The following is a 24,797-nucleotide window of genomic DNA, read 5'->3' on the forward strand; positions in this document are numbered from 1 at the left end:
CTTTTGGACATTTATCCGGATTTCCTATATCCTCAAAAATCGAATCCATACAATGGCCAGCACATGTCATCCAATACATGGTTTTGTACTTCCCAGCCGACATTAGTCCAACTGCCCTGTAATTTGTTGTGTTATCAGTTATGAATTGAACCACATATTGAGGACCAACTATTTTGACAACATCATCAAACAAACCGCAAAGAAGCCCAGTAGTTTTTGATACATCAGAAGCATCCACAGACTTGATAAACATTGTACCCTTGGGACAATAAACCAAAAAATTGATCAAAATTTGGTTTGCTCTATCTAGCCACCCATTTGCCATAACTGAACATCCTGATGTTTTCCATGACTCCCTGTATTCATAAAAAAAAATCCATTGACCCCATTCACATTCTTTTGCAAAAGCTTGCACCTTAGGTCATGATAACTTGGCTTTTTATAACCAGGACCAAGGACAGCTATTGCATCAGTCATCGGTTGGAAATAGTGTAATTTGCTGCATTAAATGGCATAGCAATGTCATACATAAATCGAGCTACAGCCATGTCTGCTTGCTCAACAATTAATTTAGAAGCCAAAGCATTTTTTATGCTTGTTTGTGCCCCAGGTGTGTCCCAAGGGGTAAAATAGCCCCTCATTCCTCCCTTCTTTCCAACAACACTACCTCTACCACCACCTCTCTCATTTCCTCTCCCTTGAACTACATTACTTTGTATAGTAGCAAACACCATTTTCAATCCCTTCATATTCTTCGTAATCGAACTATTCACCTTCCCCAATTGTTTGGGGTGCGTAAGGATTACTCTTTGGCTCTTTTGCTTTTGAGAATTAATTTCATCCAAAGCTTGCTGTGTTTGCCATTTAACATCTGATGTAACTTCTTACAAGGTGCAACATTACCTTGCACTCTAGCAAGATGTTGTTTTAATCGAAATATACCAGACCCTTTAATTCATCTACCACAAAAAATGCATGTGAACTGGTTTAGAACCCCAGGAATTACCTTTGCATATTCCCATGCAGGGTCTGAGGATCTAAACCCTGCTATCCCTACTGATGAGTTGATCCAGAGCCTGCCATGACTCTCACACTAAATTAAAATATTCTAGAAACTAGTAGTTTTACATTTTTAACAGTCTTAACGTTTGAACTAAAAAATCCAAAAAAAAAAATTTAAATATGGTTATAATATGCAAAACAAAAAAAATATGTTCATAAACTCAACAATGGCAATGAAAAAAATTTGATGATTCTTCATGAGTGAGTTTATTAACATCCATTTGATAACAATGGCTTGATGAGATCAATCCATTTAACAACATTCATTTATAGAATGCATAACAAAAAGATATTAATAAACTCAGTAAGGAAAAAATATTTGATAATTCTTCATGAGTTGAGTTTATTAACATCTATTTGACAACAATGGCTTGATGAGTTCAATCCATTTCACAACATCCATTTCTAATATGCAGAAAGAAAATAAAAAAGGATGTTAATAAACTCTATAGTGGTGATGAAAAAAAAGTTGATTATTATCCATGAGTTGAAGTTATTAACATCCATTTGACAACAGTGGCTTGATGAGATCAATCCATTTGGCAACATCCATATATAATATAAAAACAAAAAATTGTACAAGATGCACAAACTTAATAAAGATACATACATGCCAAACAAGTAGATTAAGCACATCAATTTAACGTATTTATCAATGGTGCAAAAACAATTTAGATAGAAACCGAAAGAAGCCCAAAATTTGGGCATAGTATGAGAAAACCAAAAATTAGGGCAAATTTTGGGAATACCTAATATCATGGCACAATGTTGGGGCAAAAAAGTTGAGATAGAGAATTTTTCAGTCATGGAAAAATTTGGGAACCGTTTGGGTCTTTGGGAGCCGAAAATTAGGGCAATGTTTGGGTATTTGGGAAGCCCAAAATTAGGGCGTAGCTGCACGTGACTTAACATTTAGGAGAAGAGAGAGAGAGAGAGCCTGTAATGTGTTGCAAGGGCCGCTGTTAAGACCTTGAAGGTGGAGAATGCAAACCGGCATGCTGTAAAACTGTAAAAGACTAAAAGTGCAAAGGCGTTCTAACTTTAAAGTTAAAATATCTCTATATCTCTCTTATAAGGTAAAATATTTTAACTTTTAAGTTAAAATGTCTTTGCACTTTTAGTCTTTTACAGTTTAACAATGTGCCTGTTTGGACTCTCCACCTTCAAGGTATTTCCACCGGCACCTACAGCAAATTACAGGTACTCTCTCTCTCTCTCTCTCTCTCTCTCTCTCTCTCTCTCTCCCCCCTAAGTCCCTATGCATATCTCTCTCACTCTCTCCTTCTCGTTCTAATTCCTAAATCCAATGCAGCTATGCCCTAACTTTGAGTTCCCAAAGCCCCAAACGATGCCCAAATTTTTCCATAACTTCAAATTCTCTCTCTCATCATTGTGCCCTAACATTGTGCCATAATATTGGGTATTTCCAAAATGTGCCCTAAGTTTGGGGTTTCCCACATTATGCCCACATTTTGGGCTTCTCTCTAAAAATTTTTTGCATAATTGAAAAATATGTTAAATTGATGTGCTTAATCTACTTGTATGGCATGTATATATCTTTATTAAGTTTGTGCATCTTGTACAATTTTTTGTTTTTATATTATATATAGATGTTGTCAAATGGATTGATCTCATCAAGCAACTGATGCCAAATGGAAGTTAATGAACTTCAACTCATGGATAATTATCAACTTTTTTTTCATCACCACTATAGAGTTTATTAACATCCATCTTTATTTTCTTTCGGCATATTAGAAATGGATGTTGTCAAATGGATCGAACTCATCAAGCCATTGTTGTCAAATGGATGTTAATAAACTCAACTATGAAGAAGTATCAAATATTTTTTCATTACCACTATTGAGTTTATTAATATCTTTTTTTATATACATATTATAAATGGATTTTGTCAAATGGATCGATCTCATCAAGTCAATATTGTCAAATGGATGGTAATAAACTCACTCATGAAGCATTATCACATATTTTGTCGTTGCCATTGTTGAATTCATTAGCATCTAGTTTTCTTTTTTTTTTGCATATTATAACCATATTTAATTTTTTATTTTCTAGATGTTTTAGTTCAAACTTAAAAGTTAAAATTGTTAAAAATATAAACTATTAGTTTATGAAATATTTTACTTGAAAATTGAAACTGTCTTGAATTATTTTTTTGTAGTTGTGTGTGAGTCATGTCAAGCTTTGGATCTGGATCGACCTCAACAGTAGGGATAGCAAGATCCAGATCCTCAAACCCTGCATGGGAATATGCAAAGATGGTTTCCTAGGGATCAAAAGCAGTGCACATGTACTTTGTGTGGTAGATTAATTAAAGGGTCCGGTATATTTCGATAAAAACAACATCTTACCGGAGTGCAAGGTAATGTTGCACGAAGTTACAACTGATGTTAAATGGCAAATGCAGCAAGCTTTGGATGTAATTAATTCTCAAAAGCAAAAGAGCCAAAGAGTTCACAATGTCATTGGGAATCCTTACAGACCCCAAAAAATTAGGGAAAGTGCAGAGTTTGATTATGAAGAATGTGAAGAGTTTGATTATGAAGAATATGAAGGAATTGAAATGGTGTTTGCTCCTATACAAAGTAAAATAGTTCGACGGAGGAAATGAGAGAGGTGGTGGCAAAGGCAGTAGTGTTGGAAAGAAGGGAAAAATGAGGGGCTATTTTGCCCCCAGCACCACACCTGGGGCACAAACAAGCATACAAAGTGCTTTGGCTTCTAAAGAAATTGTTGAGCAAGCAGACTTGGCTGTAGCTCGATTTATGTATGAGAATGCTATGCCATCTAATGCAAGAAATTCACACTATATCCAACCGATGGTTGATGCAACAGCTGCCCTTGGTCGTGGTTATAAAATGTCAAGTTATCATGACCTAAGGTGCAAGCTTTTGCAAAAGAATATGAATGAGGTCAATGGATTTTTTGATGAGTACAGGGAGTTATGGAAAACATCGAGATGTTTTATTATGGCAGATGGCTGACTAGATCGAACAAACCAAAATTTGATCAATTTTTTGGTTTATTGTTCTGATGCTTCTGATGTATCAAAAATTGCTTAGCTCCTTTGCAGTTTGTTTGATGATATTGTTAATATAGTTGGTCCTCAATATGTGGTTCAATTCATAAATGATAATGCAGCAAATTACAGGCCAGCTAGACAAATGTTAGCCAACAACTACAAAACCATGTATTGGACGTCATGTGTTGCCCATTGTATGGATTTGATTTTAGAGGATATAGGAAATCCAAATAAATATCCCATAGATTTTCAATTTTGGGATATTCCAAAGGTCCTGAAATTGGCGAGAAAAGTTACAAAGTTTATCTATAAATCACACATTGGTTTTGAGCATGATGCGGCGCTATTGTGGAACGGAGTAGGTTCACCTAGCTATTATACGCTTTGCTACCAACTTCCTCAGTTTAGAAAGCCTGGTGATATAAAACTTCCCCTTAGGAAAATGTTTACTTACGAGGAATGGGTGAAATCACAACATGGAAAAACGGGGGCTGAGAATGAGGTCTTATAGATAGTTTTTTTATTCTTTCTTTTGGAAGCATTGTGAGCATGTGGTAGATGTGACTTAGCCACTAGTAAGAGTTTTATGCCTAGCTGATAGTGAGTAGAGGCCTGCAATGGGTACTTTTATTACGCAATGGATAGGGCTATAAATGAGTAACAGTGCAGGCTTAAGAATCTCTATATGAACCTTATTTTAAAATCATTGATGATAGATGGCAATCTCAACTTTATAGCCCCTTAAGCAATCAGAGGTGACAAAAGAATTGGTTCATGTCCTTCCAAGGCTTTACATGATGAATATGTCCAAGACAAAATCAATATGCAATGTGAAGAGTATCGCATGGCTAGAGGTGACTTCGGTTTTCCAATGGCAATCCGTAGCTGCTCCACACTAAGTCCAGGTAAAATTCCATTCTTGATTTCCTTCTGATTATTTATTTCAGTGCCTTTAATTGTGCATTTCATAGTTATGATTAATTTTGCAGTTGCAAGGTGGTTTCAATTTGGTAACCAATGTCATGAGTTACAATGCGTTGCAATTAAAGTGCTGAGCCAAACTTGCAGAGCTACCGGTTGTGAGTGAGAGGAATTGGAGTGTTTTTTGAGTGGATCCACACAAAGAAGAGGAATAAACTAGAACATAAGCTATTACGTGATCTAGTCTTTGTCCAATACAATTTGAAGCTAGGAGAAGGTAACTTGCACAATTTATATTTTATGATTATTTTTTCCTTCTATTCGATTATGAATTTATAAATGCAATGACACATTTAAATTTGTAAATTGAATCTATACAATGTAGGTAACTTAAGAGGAAGAGGGGGTCAACCACAGATCGCATTAACTTGGATTGTACTCATACAACTGACGATTGGGGTGTGGAGCTTCTTAAGGACCTTGAGGGAGAAGACTCACGATGGGCAAAAGGCGAGGCGCCAAGAAAAGAAGAGGAGGCACTATATGTGCCCCATGTTGATGAGGGAGGATACAATGTTGGTGTTTATTATAATGTTGGTGTGTCGATTCCAGTGATAGCATTTTTGGATCCCAATGATGACATTGATTAGATTAAAATTAGGATTTAATACTTTCCCTATGATTTTTTTTGTTGGAATTTTGGCAATGTACATTCGGACTAGATATGGAGTTATGGACCTCATAAACTTTATTATTTGTATCTTGATTTTTTTTGTTTATATACTATGTATGTGCATGAGTTATTTGTATCTTGATTTTTTTTATTTATATACTATGTATGTGCATGAGTACTTCTAAGATCTCTATGGTTATGGATTCATTGACATGTTTTCTACCAATGTATTTGCAATTTTTCACTTAGTGTAGAACAAAAATTGATGGATATTCACATAGTTATCATTTCATTTTTATTTGGAACCAAAATGATGAACACCGAAGCTATAACTTAGCTCTTTGTGAATATGGTTTGTCAATGGTAATAGTTTGAACAAATAAGTAGTAACAATTTTATTTTTTTTCTAATTGTTATAAACTTATAAATTTTTTATTTTTAAAAAAAAAAATCTTCCTCTGAATCACCCGAAGCACCGAATTGCTTCATTTTTCTGACCAAACCGAAGTGGACTCCGAGGCGAATCTAATAACATTGGCACCAACCACCCAACACGCATCCTATATATATATATATATATATATATATATATATATATATATATATATATATATATATTAGAGGAAATATTCAAAAAGAACTTCCTCAAAAAGAAGAACTCCGATCCAAAGAACTGCAAAAAGTATCTCTTACATACTGAAATCTAAGATCAATATCCAAAAAAATTGCACCACCAAAAAACATTGAAAAATATTCCAAAAGACCACTATTTCATGGTGATTTTAGAGTAATATATTAACATAAACTCCACCAAATCCGACTTTTTGGACATGATATATGTATATATATATATAGAGGAAATATTTTAAAAAAAAATTCCTTAAAAAGAAGAAGTTAGATCCAAAGAAACTGCACAAAATATCTCTTAGATACTGAAGTCTAAGATCAATATCCAAAAAAATTACGCCACCAAAAAACATTGCAAAGTATTCCAAAAGACCACTATTTCATGGTGATTTTACAGTAATATATTAACATAAACTCCACCAAATCCAACTTTTTGGACAGGATCTATATATATATATATATATATATATATATAGAGAGAGAGAGAGAGAGAGAGAGAGAGAGAGTAAACTTTACAATAGCTGGGCAGCTATAATGAATAGTAATATAGGTGGAATCCCAGCCTTCAAATCTACATCATGTGGTTCAGAATGCATATCACCATATGAATTTTAATTTTTTTCCTATAAATCTAATTAAGATGAAATTTTGGGTGTATATACCTAGCACTATTGTGCACTATATAAAAATATAAGAAAATTATTTTCAATAATTTAAAATGACCAAATTACCCCCATAATTTTTCAGGGTTTTTTTATCATTTTATATTTTGAGAAATATTTTTTAATTGTGCGCCCTATCTTTTAGGACACACGTCTAAAATTTCATTATGATCCAATTTCTAGAAAAATATTAAAATTCATATAGTGATATGCATTCTAAACCACATGATGAAGATCTGATGGCTCCCATTCTACCTATATTACTATTCATTATAGCTGCCCAGCTATTGTTAACTTTTTCCATATATATATATATATATATATAGAGGAAATATTTTAAAAAAACCTTCCTCAAAAAGAAGAACTCAAGTCCAAAGAACTGCACAAAGTATCTGTTAGATACTGAAGTCTAAGATCAATATCCAAAAAAATTGCACCACCAAAAAACATTGCAAAGTATTCCAAAAAACCACTATATCATGGGATTTTACAATAATACCAAATCCAACTTTTTGGACATGATTTCTGGATCATACTTATCCCTCCTCTAGAAAGACCTTTAAAAACAGCAAAGTTCAAGAACTATGCTCCACATGCCACATATTTCCAGACCAAGATCATCACCTGTTAACCACGACCTTATGTTAGCCAATTTGGAAATCACTAGTTAAAGATCTTACTCTCCAAACACCAGAAATGCATTATTTCTTCTCTAATTTTCACTTTATGATCTCTCTTCATAGTCCTCCTTGCTACCTATGCACAGTGAATATTTTGAAAAACATAGCGTTAACAACACCTTTTCCAAATATTCAACCCACCATCTACATCCACAGTCCTCTTCCACACTCACTGGATGGATTTTCTCACTCTGTCCCTTCCCCATCATAAAAAGATCATGATGGATCTTCTGTTTTCATGGATATTTCACGTTGTTTTAAAATTTATCAATCTTCTTGGATGTTGAATAAAGGATTTAAAGAGCGACAATTCAAAGATGCTTCAAATGAGTCCCTTTAATCAAGGTGTTAAAATGCAATCCTGCTGGGCTGCCAACTATGTATTTGTCCTTAACACAATAGAAGAAAGGGTGTCAATAGAACTGATACTACACTGTTTGCTCAAGAGGTTATGAGAAGCAAGTTCTGCTGAAAAGAGTCTAAGAGGTTCAAATCTGGAGATCCAATGCCTCTAGCCTCGTCAAATAGGATTTGACATATGGGCTCAAAAGAGGACCTTTATCCTATTGACTTACGATAAAGGGGTTGTAGTACTACTACACTGGTCCTATAAGCACTGAACTTTAGAAATGAATGAGCATTTGGCAAAGAAAAGAAAATTTGATGGAAGAGAGACCTAAGCATGCTGAAAAGAAGCAAGTCCAGTGCAAAAGACAGAAGAAAGAGGATTAAGAGATTTTACGTGAGCAAGGTCCCCACGCCCTCAGTAATTTAAGTGAGGCCAAAGTCAGATCCTACTCCAGTTTAGGCAATGGATCCTCCCTGATGTGTTGTTTAATGTTGATCTGCGCTAAAGACGCTTCAAATAAGGAAAGGAGAATTAGATATGGGCTAGGGCACCATAAGGATTAGGGTTTTAAGCCAGACCAAGGTTTAGGGTTTCTTGGAGGTTGGTCTTTGGTTTCTAAGGATCAAGCTAGGGTTTGCTGGGATTCGGAAGACAAATATGTGATACATGACAACATCGTATAAACACAAGGTGATGTTGTTGTAAGCAGAAAGTGACCCCTATTCCAAGTAACTAATTCATTCCTAATACCATCCATTGTCAATAAAGATTGCAATAGGAGATTTTACCCACGTTGCACACTAGTTCAAAAGAAGGCATAGTAGACCCCATCCCCTCAATTGCTTATAAAATGTCGTGAACAACCTAATGGCCCAAACTAAGCACCAATACACGTTTTAAGATTTGCACGATGTGCATGGTTGGAAGTCAGAATTTCAACACAATCCCTAGTTTTCGGAATAGAGAAAACACAAGTGAAAATAGCAAAAACACGGATGTAAATAGCAATCCACAGAGTTTATTTAGAATGACCGAGGAAAATTCCTGCTCCATTGTAGCATCCCAATCCCCAAAAACAATGGTATTATCCATGACTTCGATATAGACACCTTTCAAAACAATTCCCAAGAGAACTTCCTTTGATAAAAAACCCAGCTCTGCTACCTAACCAACCTAGAAGTCAGTTGAAGGAACTCGATCGTGTTCATAAACAAAAGAGGCCCCATGAATCACAATAGAAAGATCTTGCTGTCATATGGCAAGGCCTTCTCCAACTCTCCTATCTCAATCAGTGTGAAACAAAGAATCCCAATCCAGACACTTATATGCATTTTTCCAAATCCATTCAATCACGAGTCCAGCACACCCAACAAGCACGTTCTTGAACAAAGCCTTTCGAAGAAGTTAAGCTCATTTTTGTTTTTTATGATTGTTGGTGAGGTACATTATCGTTTTTTATGACTGTTAGTCAAATGCAATGTTCTTAAATTCACTTTGCTTTGGTGGGTAAAGACTCAGTCACAATGATGACTTGCAAACAAGTGGCTAAAACAACCCCTAAGCTCCTCCTCCCCCTCCTCCCTCCCTCCTCCCTCCTCCCTCCCTCCCTCCAAGGATTCTGGCCCCACTTTTGTCCCCAAACAAATGGTACTTAGATTGCCTTACTAGCAATTTTTCCTTTGGCCCCCCAAACAGACAAAAATAATGGTGTATGCACAAGCGAGTATCTAAATCAACAAACATGTGTGCACATGCATGCAATCACACAGCTAATGCGTGCATGTGCATATATACACACATGCATATCTGTGTGTGTACATGTGTATATATACACACATGCATATCAACAATGCATATATAAAGACACACACACACACACATATACATATATGTGCATGTATATAATAAACCAGTGTTTTAAAAAACGCCGAGTCGAACCGGACTCGCCCAGTTCGACTCGGAAATCGTGAAAAGGGGACCGGATCGCCTAAAAAATCGAAAATCGTCCGGTTCTAGAGAGAACCGGACGATTCTGTACAGTGAATCGCCGATTCACTGTACGGAATCGGCGAGTCCGAACAGTGAATCGGCGAGTCCGTACGGTTTTTTTTTTTTTTTTTTTTTTTTTTTTGTTTTTGTAATCCATGATAGATTTTTTTGTAATACTTGATCGATTTTTTTGTAATCCATGATCGAATTGTTTTTGTTTTTTTGTAATCCATGATCGAATTTTTTAGTTTTTTGTAACCCATAATAGAATTTTTTGTAATCCATGATCGAAATGTTTGTTTTCTTTTCTTGTAATCCATGATCGATTTTTTTGTTTTTTTTTTTTTTTTTGTAACCCATGATAGAATTTTTTGTAATCCATGATCGAAATGTTTGTTTTTTTTTTGTAATCCATGATCGAAATGTTTGTTTTTTTTTTTGTAATCCATGATTGAATTTTTTGTTTTTTGCATTTTTTGTAACCCATGATAGAGTTTTTTGTAATCCATGATTGAATTTTTTGTAATCCATGTTCGAACTGTTTTTTTCTTTTTTTGTAATCCACGAGTGAATTTTTTGTTTTTTTTTGTTTGTTTTTTTTTGTAATCCATGATCGAATTTTATGTAATCCATGATCGAATTTTATGTAATCCATGATTGAATTTTTTGAAAATTTGTGATTTTTTTTTTTTAATCCATGATTGAATTTTTTTTTGTAATCCATGATAGAATTTTTTGAAAATTTGTGATTTTTTTTTTAATCCATGATCGATTTTTTTGAAAATTTGTTATTTTTTTTTTTTAATCCATATTATTCAAAGAGAAAATGAGAGAGATGATGATTCTGAGGCCACCCTATCCCAGCCATATTATTCACATATCGAGTCCCAACAGCAACAGTGTAGGGATGACCACGAAATACTGTAAATTAAATGCTGAATGGCGGTTCATGCAGGGAAAGAACATATCAATATTCGCATATTCATTCAAAAACATGAAAATTCTTAATGGAGTACCCTCATTTTTTATTGAATTCCTAAAAAACAATATTTATAATGAATTTTAATAATTTTTTCAAATTTTTTTTAAGCTTTATTCTGACCGATTCACCCGATTCCCGATCCGGATCGCCGATTCGTCGATCCGGATCGGTTTTTTGGAAGCCCGATCCGGGTCACCGATCCGTTTTTTAAACCATTGTAATAAACACACCATATATAACCGACATCTAGGACCCCAGTTCACCCACAAATATAAATATGTACACAAACACGCATACTCACCCAAAGTAATATAATAAGTCTTAGGATTATCTAAAAATCTAACAATCCAATTAACACGCACCTCCAAATTTTATCATAACATGCAATTTTGATGTAAAAAATTCTTAGGATTATCTAAAAATCTATTTTCATATCTAATTATAAATATTTAAACTCCAAAAATGGTTAAAATCAAGTAGATCTATAAGCATGTGAAAATCTTGAAAATGGACGGTCTAGATATTATGTTGCAAGATGCACTATTTCTAGGACAAAATCTTTCTTTTCTTTTTATATTCATACATCTCGATGCCAAGATGATCAATTATAGGGTTTTTCAACATTAAAATAACCTTTTCCGATGGATTTTTGAGATGCATCTGTAGTTCTACATTTTAAGGTTGCAACCTTATATAAACTTTTTACTTTAGTTAATCTGCTACAAGTAATTGCATACGTGCAACGCACATAATTCAACTAGTTTTTCTTAAATCAAGGACATCATGATGTTGCAGTTTACATTGATGCTGATTGGACTAGTTGCAAAACTGAAAGAAGATCCATAACTGGCTATTGTACCTTCATTTTGGGAAACCTGGTTACTTGAAAAAGCAAGAAGTAAAATGTAGTAGCAAGATTAAGTGATGAAGCAGAAGACAGAGCAATGGGTCATGGTACATGTGAAGTAATGTGGATCAAAAGTGTTCTTTTTTATTTAGGTATTAGAGTTAAGCTTCCCATGACTCTATATTGTGACAATGAAGCAGCCATTCATATCGCAGAAAATCATATTTTTCATGAAAGACTAAACACATTAAAGTACATTGTCACATTAGCAAAGAGAAGGTTGCAGCCAAAATCATTCAAACTCCTCATGTGAAGTCTAAAGATCAACTTGTTGGTATCTTCACCAAGGCCGTTGGACAGGACAGATTACATGATATCGCAAGTTGGGTATGATTGATATCTATGCACCAGCTTGAGGGAGAGTGTTAGAAATAAAAAGAATAAGTTTTGTTGTATTTGATGGACAGAACTGTCATTTATCTATTGTTAAGTCCTAATCTGTCTTATGTCTCTAAATAAGGGCAGTATTGTCTATAAGTTGTAATTAAGGTTATTACTTAATGTTATAAGAGGGGTAGAGGTCACAAGTGACCTCCAAGCCACTTAATTTATCTTTTCATCTCTCTCCCCCTTATTGTTCTTCTTCATCATCATCACTTTTATTTTCTTTGTTCTCTTTCTCTCTAGATCCCACCAAATTGTTTTCTTCTCTATTTAATTTCTACTTCAGTGACAGGTTGCATAATGGTGTTGAAACAATGCATGAAGCGCCGATAGAATGAGGCTAAGCCATGAAAACTACGCACATCATGGGTTGACCTCGGAACTGGCCAATCTACAATTGTTTGGACCTTGGATTCATCGGCTCTGATACCAACCTGGCCCAAACCTAGTAGCTTGGAGCTAGGGTTTGGCAATGAAGAAGATAGGGAAGATCCAAAATTAGAGAAAGATGCAAAAACCAGAGATAAAAGGACCACTTGTTGCTCTCAGGTTTTGAATAAAGTCCATAACATAATCTGATTATGCATGAGTACATCCCTTATATAAAAAAACCCTATACAAGAGTTAATCCTAGCCATCTATCTAATCTAATCATAGCCCTTTATTATAGAAGACTTTAAGTGAATGAAAAGACATAAAGACTCTAAAAATTACTACTTATACCCCAAGTAAATAAAAAGACTCAAGAAACAAATAAAAAACAAAAAAGAATATTTTATGATATTTTCACTTTAACCTCATCACATATGTGGTCAATCAAAATGTAGCATGTAGGAAAGCTACTTCACACATAGGATGAGCATTCAACCAAATTCCAAAATGCCACTTGACCTTAGGAACAAATAACCAAGGGCTGCCTCTCAAATCCCAAAACATATGACAAATATACATACTTCCATAATAGCCCACCAACAAATACAAGTATGACCAAAAAGGACTTTAAGATCCAATAATGGCACATCACCACCATATGCCACATGTGGGCCCCAAAAGCCCATGTGGAGTCCATTGGCCATTTCAACTCTATTTCTCACATATTTAGGCCTTTTGTGTCATTCTCAAATTTGTTAACCATGGCCAATTTCTCTTTTGGAAAAATTCCCAAAAATTAACAAAAATAATTTTTTGCGATATTTATTGAAACCAAGTAATTTTGGACTCCTAAAAAAAATTGTCAAATGGAATTAAGCGCCAAGGGCTTGGTATCATTGTATTAGGGCGACTATCATTTATACCACTAGCACTCTCTCAAATCAACCCAACAGAACCCATGACCCACAATCTCCAATAAGGGCTCGTGCTTGGCCCATCAAAGTTGATCGATAGGCAGTCGATTTCTAGGACAATGGATTATGGATGAACCCTAAAGGACAAGTCCACAAAACGCCATCCAAAGGTGTGGAGATTCCTCTCTATGCACATGTGCATGTCCTTCACCAGGTGTTGTCAAGGCAGCTTCCCATATAGGGCAGTTATCATATGCGCATTGTTGCAGATAAGGTTGGGTCGAGGGTTTAGCCCTTGTCCTCACATGCCACCTCTACCATTTGGGAACTCTTTGTCCCAGCTCCGACCACGGTCACATGCCGACTAGGAGTCTAGGACCACTGCACAAACCTTGTGGTCAAGGATTTTGTGTCTCAAGAGACTTCTCTCCTGGGCCTCAGACTGCCTAGGCCTGGTGAGTCGCACAAGTAGGCGAGCCAACCAACTATTCACTTTCAGGGACCGAACTGCAATTAGAGCAAAAACACAAATAAGGGTACAAGATAGAAAGTCACAAGGCCTCCAAAGGCACACAATCCCAAGAATAGGAACTTTCAATGTAGATGACGCAGATGTTTCACAAGAATTACACAAATGAGATAGGACAATGGGTGTGTCAGTCATTAATAAGCATGTGCATGTATATTCACATATGCACATCGATTAATACATGCACAAACATGTATATATGCATTCATCTATACCCACACATGCGGATGCATTTAGAAATTTGAGATTAGAGGTACAACATTGATTTCGTTTCGACACATATATAGCCATATAAATTACACATATTCATATACATACATCCATCCATATGCCATCTATATGTGTAGTTAGTTATACACACACTGACACACTCCTCTTAGTTTAGTTGTTTGGGTGCAAGGGATACATAACTGACATCAAGGATTTGCATCCACATTCAACCACCAATGTAACTATGTGTACAAACACACATGCTCACCCAGTGTTTCAAAAAGCGTTAGGCGGCACCTCCCAACGCCTAGGCAGGTGCCCAGAACCTGGGCAGCCGAGACCAAAAAAATTTCTTGTCGGGGTTTTCTCTCTCTAAAATAGCCTCTAATGGGTTTCAGGTTTCAATTGAACCTAAAACCCACAATTTTGCCCCTTAGTATTAAAAAACAATGACCTAAAAAATACCCTCAAGGAGCCGCATTTCCGCCCCTGGGCGGGGAACAAGCTCTGGGCAGCCGCCTAGGCAGGTTCAGGCGGGCGCCTAGGCGGGTTCAGGCAGGCGCCTAGGCAGGTTCCCGGGCACCCAGGGATATCCGCCTAATTTGGCTACCTAGACCTGGGCGATGCGCCCAGGCCTTCTGGACCGCCTAGGCCCGGGCAGTCTGCTTTTTAAAACATTGTGCTCACCTTAAGTATAATACATATACAAAAGGCTCATTATAAATCCATTCCTCAAAGAAAGCCTCATAAAACCAACATAGGTACCATAGGACTTTTAACGCGGATGCAAAAATTGAGCATACGGAGGTTTCATAGGAATTACATAATTGAGAGAGAATAATGGGTGTCTGTCATTACTAAGCACATTAATAGCAAACAGTTGACCATTATCAAGTCACAGAAAATTCAAGTTAGAGGAGATATAAACTTCGGCAGTGCCTCACATGCTACATATTTGAGATACTGAGTGAACTTAATCCATCAACTAGAGACAACATAATATATGGAGATATATAATAGCTGCATAAGAGAGAAGGAAAAGCACCAAAGCAGTGAACTCAAAACATACAGCCAGTTTAGCATGAAATAATGTAGCCATTAAAGCATTTGAAAGGAGAAAACAAACAAAATAGGAGCATGAGCATTTACAAAATCATAATAGTACAACATGTAATATATATAGCTAGTCAAGTTATAAATATCCATTACCTAGCATTGCTGACCTGTACATATTTGATCCAGCAGACATCCGTGTAGGGCTCACTCTCTTCTTCATCCATATATCTACACCTGGAAAGCATTAAGTGGATTGATCATTAAAAAACATGTAGAATTTTAATTAACATAATAAATTTCCAATTTTTGCAAGAACTCTATAAATAATTTCCTGAACTAGTTCTTACAAGAATACATGAGTAATAGAAGACCAGGTACTCCAATTTTGATGTTTTGAATGCTATTATGAACAATAAAATTTTTAAACATCTCTCAAGCCACCTCTAGCACACGTGCGATAGACTAAGGTAAGATGGAAGCAAAACCGGACAGTCAAATTTCCTGGAGATTTAAAGAAAATATAATGGGCATATTTGTGTAATTGATTTAGTCTGCATAGTTTCCATAACCTCATGAAGGATGCCAGTCGTCCACTGGATCTACCCGCTGCTGTGTTTTGGCTACACAATTTATACTACAATCTATGTTATGGATATGACAATCTGTGTCCCACTCAGATTAGAGGAATCCAGCTCGCCATCCTATATTTGCCAAGTCTAGTAAAACACATCCATACAAGTCTGCAGGACAACCACATGTCTTTATCTATTATAACATCAATATGTGAATTTCTAGTAACGAAATTAACCAAATAATATAAAACATGTGAGTCCAAATCGAAGATGCACATTCCCAAATCATAAGATATGACCCACATGTGACTTACAAATTAGACGTGTGTGTCTTGTTCATCCATTCCATAGACTCATGCATTCCCATGGCAGCCACGCCATGCCTGCAAATCCAGAAACACTGAAACTTACCAAACACCCATGTCAGGGTGGATTTCCTAAATGTGTATGCATGCCTTATGTGTAGTGATGCATGACTAGTGTGTTGTCATGTCGGATTCTCCTAAACACACATGACACACATGCCATTACTAGATAGTGTTGTCAAAGTGAATATTGGCTCCTTGTCTTTAAATTGTATTTTAAGCCCCAAGGACTTATTTGTCCTTTTCGCTAAAAGCACACTTCTGCACTTCATTTATAATTAATATAAAACAATAGAGAGGTGTGTGGAGGTCAAAATAGATCTCACATGACGTTCTCTCTTCCTTTTCTTCTCATAGAGAGGTGTGTGAAGGTCAAGTTAGTTAGATCTCACATGGCATTCTCTCTTCCTTTTCTTCTCTCAAGGTATCCCTCCTCCCTCCCTTTCTTTCTAATCACGCCTTTGATCTCTCTTTCTATCCTCTGCTCCATCTTTACTCCTTGGTTGTTATTGTAATTTTAACTCGGTATCAAAGCAAGGTTATTTCAAAAGGTTTCTTTTGAAACCCTAAAGGTGTGATTTGACCATGTGAAGATCTCCAAAAGCCACATGGTCAGAAAATTTGATCTGGAAAAGGTATGGAATCAAGAAACCCTAGTTTTCAAGGTTATTTGAGTTTTTGTTGTGGGTTCAAAAACCCCAGATCTGGTTGGTGTGGTTGACACTGTTAAAGTCAATGAAGAAACGGGCTTGGGTCAAGACGGTAGAGGCTAGGTTTTCATAGCCCAACGTCTCAAGTTTCATTCCTATATAACATTGTCAAAAAAAAAAAAAGACAGTGTTAAAGTCAATGTTGAACCCCTTAAATGGATTAAACCCTTATCTATAAGTTGTGAGACTCAATTTTCTTCAAGATCTCTTGTATGGATATTTTGTCTCCCTGATTGAGTTGTTTTTTGAGTGGCTGTGTGTGTTAATCAGCGGGTTTCCTTGATGGTTTTTTTTGCTGTATTTTGGTCAATATGTCGAGTATGAGTGATTATGAACACTCTTCCACCTCTACTATCTAGGTGTAAACTCTCATATGGGTATCCATGGGTATCCATGGATATAACCCTGGACTACAACATACAACTATCAAACTCGATTACTATTTAGAGTGGTCACATTCTGCAAAAATGTTCATTGGTGGATTAGGGAAGCTGGGATATATCAATGGTAAAATTACTAAACGCGAAGAAACAAATCCCTCACATGAGAAATTGGAAACTCAAAATATGACTGCAATGTCTCAGTTATGACACTCCATGCAAACATCAATTAGTAAGGGTTTTTATTTCTTAAAATTGCAAGATAGATATGGGACTTACACTCAAAGCAAGAATATGGCTCTCAATTAGTATACTAAACTTACTCTCAAAGCAAGAATATGGCTCGAGTGTACCACTTAAGGTAAGAAATTTCCTATCTTCATCAAGGAGAGGTTTCTTGCGAGATATTTTCTTTACTTCATAGTATGTGGGACGATTTGGACAACTATGAGATGTTTAAACCAGCCTATAACATGGAGAATAATGCAAATTTCTTGACGGGATTGATCCTAGAGTTTGAATTAGCTAGGGTCCAAATAGTCATTAGCGATATTCTTCCATCACTTAACCAGGTCTATTCCTTTGTCCAAAGTGAGGAAAGTCGAAAAAGTGTCATGCTGGTTAAGTACTAGATCAATCCGCCCTTGCTACAGTCTCGTTATCTCCTGAGACAATAAAGGTGGTAGAACTCAGAAATATGCAAAATGGGGGTAGAATCAAGGAGATAAAAGTAAGTTAGGTGTAACCATTGCGGTACAAATGGTCAAACTAAAGAGACTTGCTGGGACCTAGTTGGTCGGCCAGCTAAATTTAACCATCCAAGTCAGTTTAATGGTGACAAATCATCATCCATTGGAAGTTCAACTCCTGCTAGTACAGATCAGCCAATGCGAAATGCAACGATTCTTCAGTTTCTACTCTAAAATAGATGACAACAGTCCCTAAAGAGGAGATTGAAAGTCTTCGCTGATTGTTCACACATTTAAATGGCCCTCCACACCCTCTATTTCATCTTTTGCACACTCAGGTACTCATGCTTCTACTAATCATGTCTCCTTTGTTCCATTTGGATAGCCTCGGATTATTGATTCAGGAGCATCAGATCCATGACCGGCATGTCAACCTTGTTTCCCTCCTACTCTGTTTGTTCTAGTAGAGACAAAGTTAGGATTGTTGATGGGTCTTTTTCCTCTATCACTGGAAAAGGAACTGTCAATGTTTCTCCTCAAATGTCATTGTTAACAATGCTTCAAGATCACAGCTTTGCTACAAACTTAATATCTATCAATAACATCACCAAGAGTTTGAATTGTAGTGTGACATTCTTTCCTTCCCATTGTGTTTTTCAGGATGTGGATATGAAGAAGACAATGCCATTAGTCATGAAGATGGTGGTCTCCACATTCTGGACTTGGCAACAATTACCTCTCACGCCCTACAGTCCAGTTCCAATGCTAATAGAGATCAGATTTGGCAGTTGCATCTCCAACTTGGTCATTTGACTTTTCAGTCCTTAGAAGTTTTGTTTCCTAAGTTCTTTATCTCTTCTTGTTTGTCAAAGTTTCAATGTTAGGTCTGTGAGCTATCAAAACATTGTAGAAACTCTTATTTACCAACCAATAATAAAAGCAAGGTTCCTTTTGCTATTATTCATTCTAATGTTTGAGACCCTTCCTCACTATTATTCATTCTGATGTTTGGGACCCTTCTCTTGTTACATCTTGTTTACACTATCAGTATTATGTTTCTTTTGTGGATGATTACTCTCAATGTACCTGGATCTACCTTAAGAAAAAAAAAATGAAGTTCCAAATAAGATGGTTCTCACTCAATTTGATACTAAAATTAAGGTACTTCAATCTGACCAAGGTGGGGAGTATTATAATGGACAGTTACAGTCCTGTTTGGATAAGTGTGGAATAACATGTCAAAATTATTGTAAATAAACCACAACAAAAGGGTTCAACTGGAAGGAAAGATACACATTTTTTAAGAGTGAATCATGCTCTCCTCTTCAGTATGAATGTACCCAAGATATGCTAGTTCCTAGTTTGAAGTTGTGCTTACTGCACCTTAACTTATTAAATCAGATGCCATCTAGTGTTTTAGATTACAAGTCCCAATATAAACTTCTTTGTCCTAATTGTCCATTATTCGATGTCCGCCCTAAAGTCTTTGGTTGCGTTTGCTTTGCTATTGTTCTGGGTCGGTACTATACTAAATTGGATCCAAATCTGTAAAATGTATTTTTCCTGGATATCCATCGTTGCGAAAGTGTTACCAATGTTATGATTCAGTTTCAAGGAAAAAATTTGTTGCAATGGATGTAACCTCTTCTTAATTCAGTGCCTTCTTTCACACCTCTCTTCAAGACGGGGATAGTGTGGAAGAGAGGCCCTCTATACCACCACTTCATATCCCTATAATTTCTGGTACTAAAAACCAGAATGATAGTGGGCAGCATTCTCACCATGCAGAAGAGAGAGAATTAAAAGTTTATACTCAATGGAAAAACAAGGCAACAGAGCTCATCATAGCTGGCAGACCTTCACGCCAATTGTATACCTCTAATCCAGGTAATATTTCTAGACCCCAGTATGACACTTCAAATCTGCCCATTGTTGTACGCAAAGGTCGACAAAGTTGCACAGTTCACCCGATTAGCAATTTTATTTCTTAAGAATCCTTGTCTCCTTCCTATCCTGCTTTCATGTCCTTTCTATCTTTTGTTTTATTCCATCCAATGTCACAAAAGCTTTAGGTCATCCCAAGTAGAAAGAGACTATGTATGAGGACATGAGGGCATTAATGAAGAACTGTACTTGGGAGCTGGCAGACCCTCCTAAAGGGAAGAAGCTGGTTGGTTGCAAAAGGGTTTACACCATAAAACACAAGGCTAAAAGTATACTACACAAATACTAGGCACAATTAGTCGCCAACGGGTTCATTCAAAATTATGAAATAGATTATCAAGAGACATTCACTTCTATGGCTATGATGGACTCCATCCAGGTCCTTTTGTCTCTGGCAATTAACATGGAGTGGCCGTCACATCAACTAGACATCAAGAATGCACTCCTCCATGGGGAATTACAAGGAGAAGTATACATGGTTCCGAGACCTGGATTTGGGGCTCCTGGATATGAAAGGAAGGTGTGTAGGTTGAGAAAGGAGGCCATTTATAGACAAGCAGCCTCCTCGAGCCTAGTTTGAAAGGTTTAGGGGTGTTGTCCAGAGTAGGTATACTCGAATTTTCATCCTGATAATAATTTGATTGTAAGACATACAAAACTCAGTACCATTGCCTTGATTGTACATGTGGATGACATTGTCTAGGTAACAGTCCTAAGGAAATGCAGCACCTCAAGAGTTTTTTGGCAAGGGAATTTGAAATTAAGGATCTAGGCCCATTGGAATATTTTCTAGGAATAGAAATGGTCAAGTCTAAGGGAGGTTTTTTATTTCTCAAAGGAAGTATGTGCTTCATCTTCTTAAAGAAAAAGGGAAGCTTGGGTCAAAGCCAGCTGATACACGTATGGGACAAAATCACAAACTCGATGACAAGAGGGGTAAAACACTTAAAGATTGCAGGTATGTTCCGAAAGTTAGTGGGTAGAATGATGTATCTCTCTCTCATATGCCCAGATATTGCATACGTTGTGAGTATGATTAGTTAGTTCATGCATGCTCCTAGTGAATTCTTAGATATTTAGACTTACCACCAGGTAGAGGACTTCTATCTGCTAATGATGGGCAACTACAATTTGAGGCTTACATAGATGCAGTTTGGGCTGGTTGTATTATGGAATGGAAATCTACATCAGGTTATTGTACACAGGTGGAGGTAACCTTGTGACTTCGAGGAGTAAAAAAACAGTCAGTTGTAGCCCGATCAAGTGCTACAACAAGATCCATAGCTCATGGCTCATGGAGCATGTGAGTTGTTGTGGTTAAAAAATCCTATTACAAGAGCTTGGCTTCCCGATAAAGGGAACAATGGGCATATATTGTCATAGCAAGGCGGCCATTAGTACAGCTCACAATCCGCTCTAGCATGATCATACCCAACATATAGAGGTAAACCGGCATTTTCTTAGAGAGAGAGTTGCTATAAGAGAAATTAGTCTTCTTTATGTCAAGACAGAAGATTAGCTATCGTATATGCTAAAAGGCCGTTGGGAACCTCAACTACTACTTATCCTAGACAAGTTGGGAATGATTGACATCTATGCACCATCTTGAGGGGGAGTGTTGTGAAAGTGAGTATTGGCTCCAAGTTGTCTTTTAATTGTATTTTTAAGCCCTTAAGGACTTCTTTGTCCTTTCTTTTCCGTAGAAGGGTAATTTTATACTTAAGCCATTTTATAATTAATATAATATAGTAGAGAGATGTGTGAGGGTCAAGCTACACCTCATGTGACATTCTCTCTTCCTTTTGTTCTCCCAAAGTATCTCTCCTTCCTGTCTTTCTTTCTAATGAAGCCTTTGATCTCTCCATCTATTCTCTCCTTCTCCCTCTTTCTACCCTTGTTGCTGCTGTATTTTTAACATATAGGTTACAATCATAGTGTAAATGTCTCAGAATATCTTCTGATGTTATTTATTTTGGAGTGACTCCCTATTTTACTGACATTCTGTAACTTCAAAATTTCTGTTTTATCTTCCATATTTTCCTCAGACCTCTAGTGAAGAAGATCACTTAGAAAATCAATTGACTCAAGATAATTCAGAATCCATAACAATTTATGATAGAAGAGATTCACATGCCGTATAATATACTTTTCAAAACATATATTTCCTTTGACTTCTTCCATTCTTCTCATGTCATTTCTCTTGCACTTTGTGTTGCCAAATATGTTTGGTTTAAATTGTTCATTTAGCATCCAAGAGGCTTTTTTGGATTCTCTTAGTTCTAAGGGACTTCTTCCTACAAGGAAATCCTAAAGAAACTACAACATGAGGTCATGATCAAAGCTGTGGTACCGCATCATTTCCAACCAAAGAGACACCTCTAAGTGTAAGGGAAAGGTTAAGACGTTAGCTGACAAATACCTCTATGAGAAGACTCCTGCACTGGTTGCAGAGCTTTCACTGAGCAAGTTGTATTCCTTTTTCCTCTTGTTCAAGAAAAGCAATCGTATCAAAGACACATTCTTATTAATAGTGGTCTTAGTGGAAAGATTTGTATGCAGCATACGGTTGGCGATGGCCACCTTGTAAGGCTCAAACAAGCAAACGGAGTTTCATGTTTCACAATTTTGTGCTTTGGCAGACATTCATAAAGCAATCGCTGTTTGCACGCATTCATGCAGTTAGACGTTAGACCTCTGGTGATCCGATCCATGTTGATGGTTGGAAGTCATTATGGCTCTAGTAAATCACAGCTTGAGGAGGAGGGAAAAATAACATTGGAGGAAATCTATGTGATAAAAATCATTTTATTTTTGTTTCTCTTTCATTTAAGTTACTAGAACCTATATGTCCTATTTTCAATTTGTATGGCCAGTATTGTATTTTTTATATATTTCATTAACATAAAAAGAGTTCAGAGGTGCGTAAGACTAATTTGACTCACATCTCTCTCTCTCTCTCTCTCTCTCTCTCTCTCTCTCTCTCTCTCTCCTTTGACACCATGCATGAAGGAAGTGCAACAGGAAAGTCGAATAACAGCTGGGCCACCATAGCTCATCCAAAAAGTGATATGCACATAAAGTGCAAACAGTAAATGGTCTTTACTTTTATTGTAAGTGGACCTATAAAGTTAAAGGCCGTAGATCATAAATCCCTCAAAAGATAATAAACACAAGGAGATAATCAAAGAAATATACTCAAGTGCGTTAATAGGCCCTTACACTTGTCAAAAAACTTCATCAAGACTAAGTTTTTTAAATTGTTACATTAAGAATGCATTCCTTAATGGTTCAAATTTCAACATGAAAAATTGTGCTTGTATGAAGAAAATTATACTTTTGTTGACAATAACTGCACGCCACACCACCTAAACACCAATAGAATATGTACATGATCGACGAGAAGCATACAGATTAATTTGGCCAACAAAGAAAGCTAGGGATTTTTCTCTTAGCCCTGAGATGGAGCACTGATAGACAAACAGGAGAAGTATCCACACTTATCCGGATGTCCAAGAGCTCATTGCAACTATGTGATGAATCCTTAGAGGTGGAGGACCTCATTGCACCCTGTGCAAGGTATTCTTCGAGGCGATTGTCACCATGTTCTCTATGGTTACCTGAATAGCTCTAGTTTAACCACTTATCCATCTATTGCAAATTGTTTCTCATGCTTCAACACAAGTTTTTATTTTTATTTTATAGGATAGCTCAGTTGGACAACAAGTTACATGGCTTAAGCAAAAAATACAATGGTTACTAAAGGCTGGTAACAAATTTCTAAAAACAGAAGAATCTCTTTAGTCCAATCATTAGTTTTGAAGACACGTGTTGCACATCTTCAACATATTGTTTCTAGTGATTCTAAATTGATCATTGGACAGCTAACTGTAAAAAAAAAAAAAAAGAAATGAAAGGAGCCTTAAATGAAATTTGGGTTGATTTCTTGAAGTTTGATTTCATATGTAGCCAATGCTTATCAGAGCCCATTCAATCTATTTAAGCTCAAAACAGGAGATTTAGAACGAATTTGGGGGTATCCATATCCTCTAGAGGTTTCTTTATGTACTACACTCCTATTTATTTCCTATCTTACTTTATTGTGGAGAAAAGTGACGAAAATACTCACAAACCGTATTATGACTATCACAATCCCTAGTTTGAAGCTCAAGTTGCTGAGGTGACCTGACAATCTTCTATCTTCAAACACTCAACTTGCCTCAACAAATGCATAGATAACTTTTGATAACAAAAATGACCACACCTATCAATGTTTCAAAAAACGGTCCGCCCAGTGCTTAGGCCCCCAGAAAAAAATTTCCGCACACCTCGATCTAGGCACCCCAACACAGACGGTTGTACCTGGGCAAGTGCCCAGCGCCCAGTTCTGGGTGGGCGCCCAAGAAAGTTAACACCTTTTTTTTTTTTTTTTAACTTCACCCTAAAGGGCAAAGGGGGTCATTTTGACCCTCAAGTTTGTATAAAAGAAATTTTGGGGTTTATTTTAGGTTGATATAGGTGGTATTAGAAGACTTTTAGTTGATTTGTAGGTCGATTGAGGTAACCAACATCGAAGATCAGAGATTGGGTACAAAATGTCAGTCTGTAATCTTTATTTGAGTTTTATTTTTCCAATTTGAGTGTCCTGCGAGGTCTACTAGGAGTGGAGATCCGGGATCGAAATATTGTGTTAACCCTGATAAGAATGACGAAATAAAATTATGTGTGCAATTTCTGTAGACATGTTTCTAATGCCGGCATAAATAGATTTAAGAAACATCTT

At 36.4% G+C, this 24,797-nt stretch overlaps 1 protein-coding gene across 10 annotated transcripts in view; it reads right to left on the bottom strand.

Moving 5' to 3' along the window:
- Positions 1-24,797, bottom strand: part of LOC18430470 (RNA-binding (RRM/RBD/RNP motifs) family protein) — a 56,109-nt gene that overhangs the window by 24,299 nt on the left and 7,013 nt on the right. For 9 of the 10 annotated variants that reach the window (XR_016050839.1, XR_016050837.1, XR_016050838.1 and 6 more), the window contains exon 3: positions 15,511-15,591. Coding sequence is in view for 7 of the 10 variants with exons in the window: in XM_088860265.1 (XP_088716391.1) it covers positions 15,511-15,591 (81 nt within the window). In the remaining 3 variants the exon portion in view is untranslated. The remainder of the gene's footprint in view (positions 1-15,510; positions 15,592-24,797) is intronic. The other variant, XM_088860266.1, reaches the window with a different exon arrangement.

Source organism: Amborella trichopoda, chromosome 3, assembly GCF_054954075.1.
Source record: "Amborella trichopoda isolate Santa Cruz 75 chromosome 3, AtrichopodaSantaCruz75HAP2 v2.0, whole genome shotgun sequence".
Taxonomy (NCBI): Eukaryota; Viridiplantae; Streptophyta; class Magnoliopsida; order Amborellales; family Amborellaceae; genus Amborella; species Amborella trichopoda.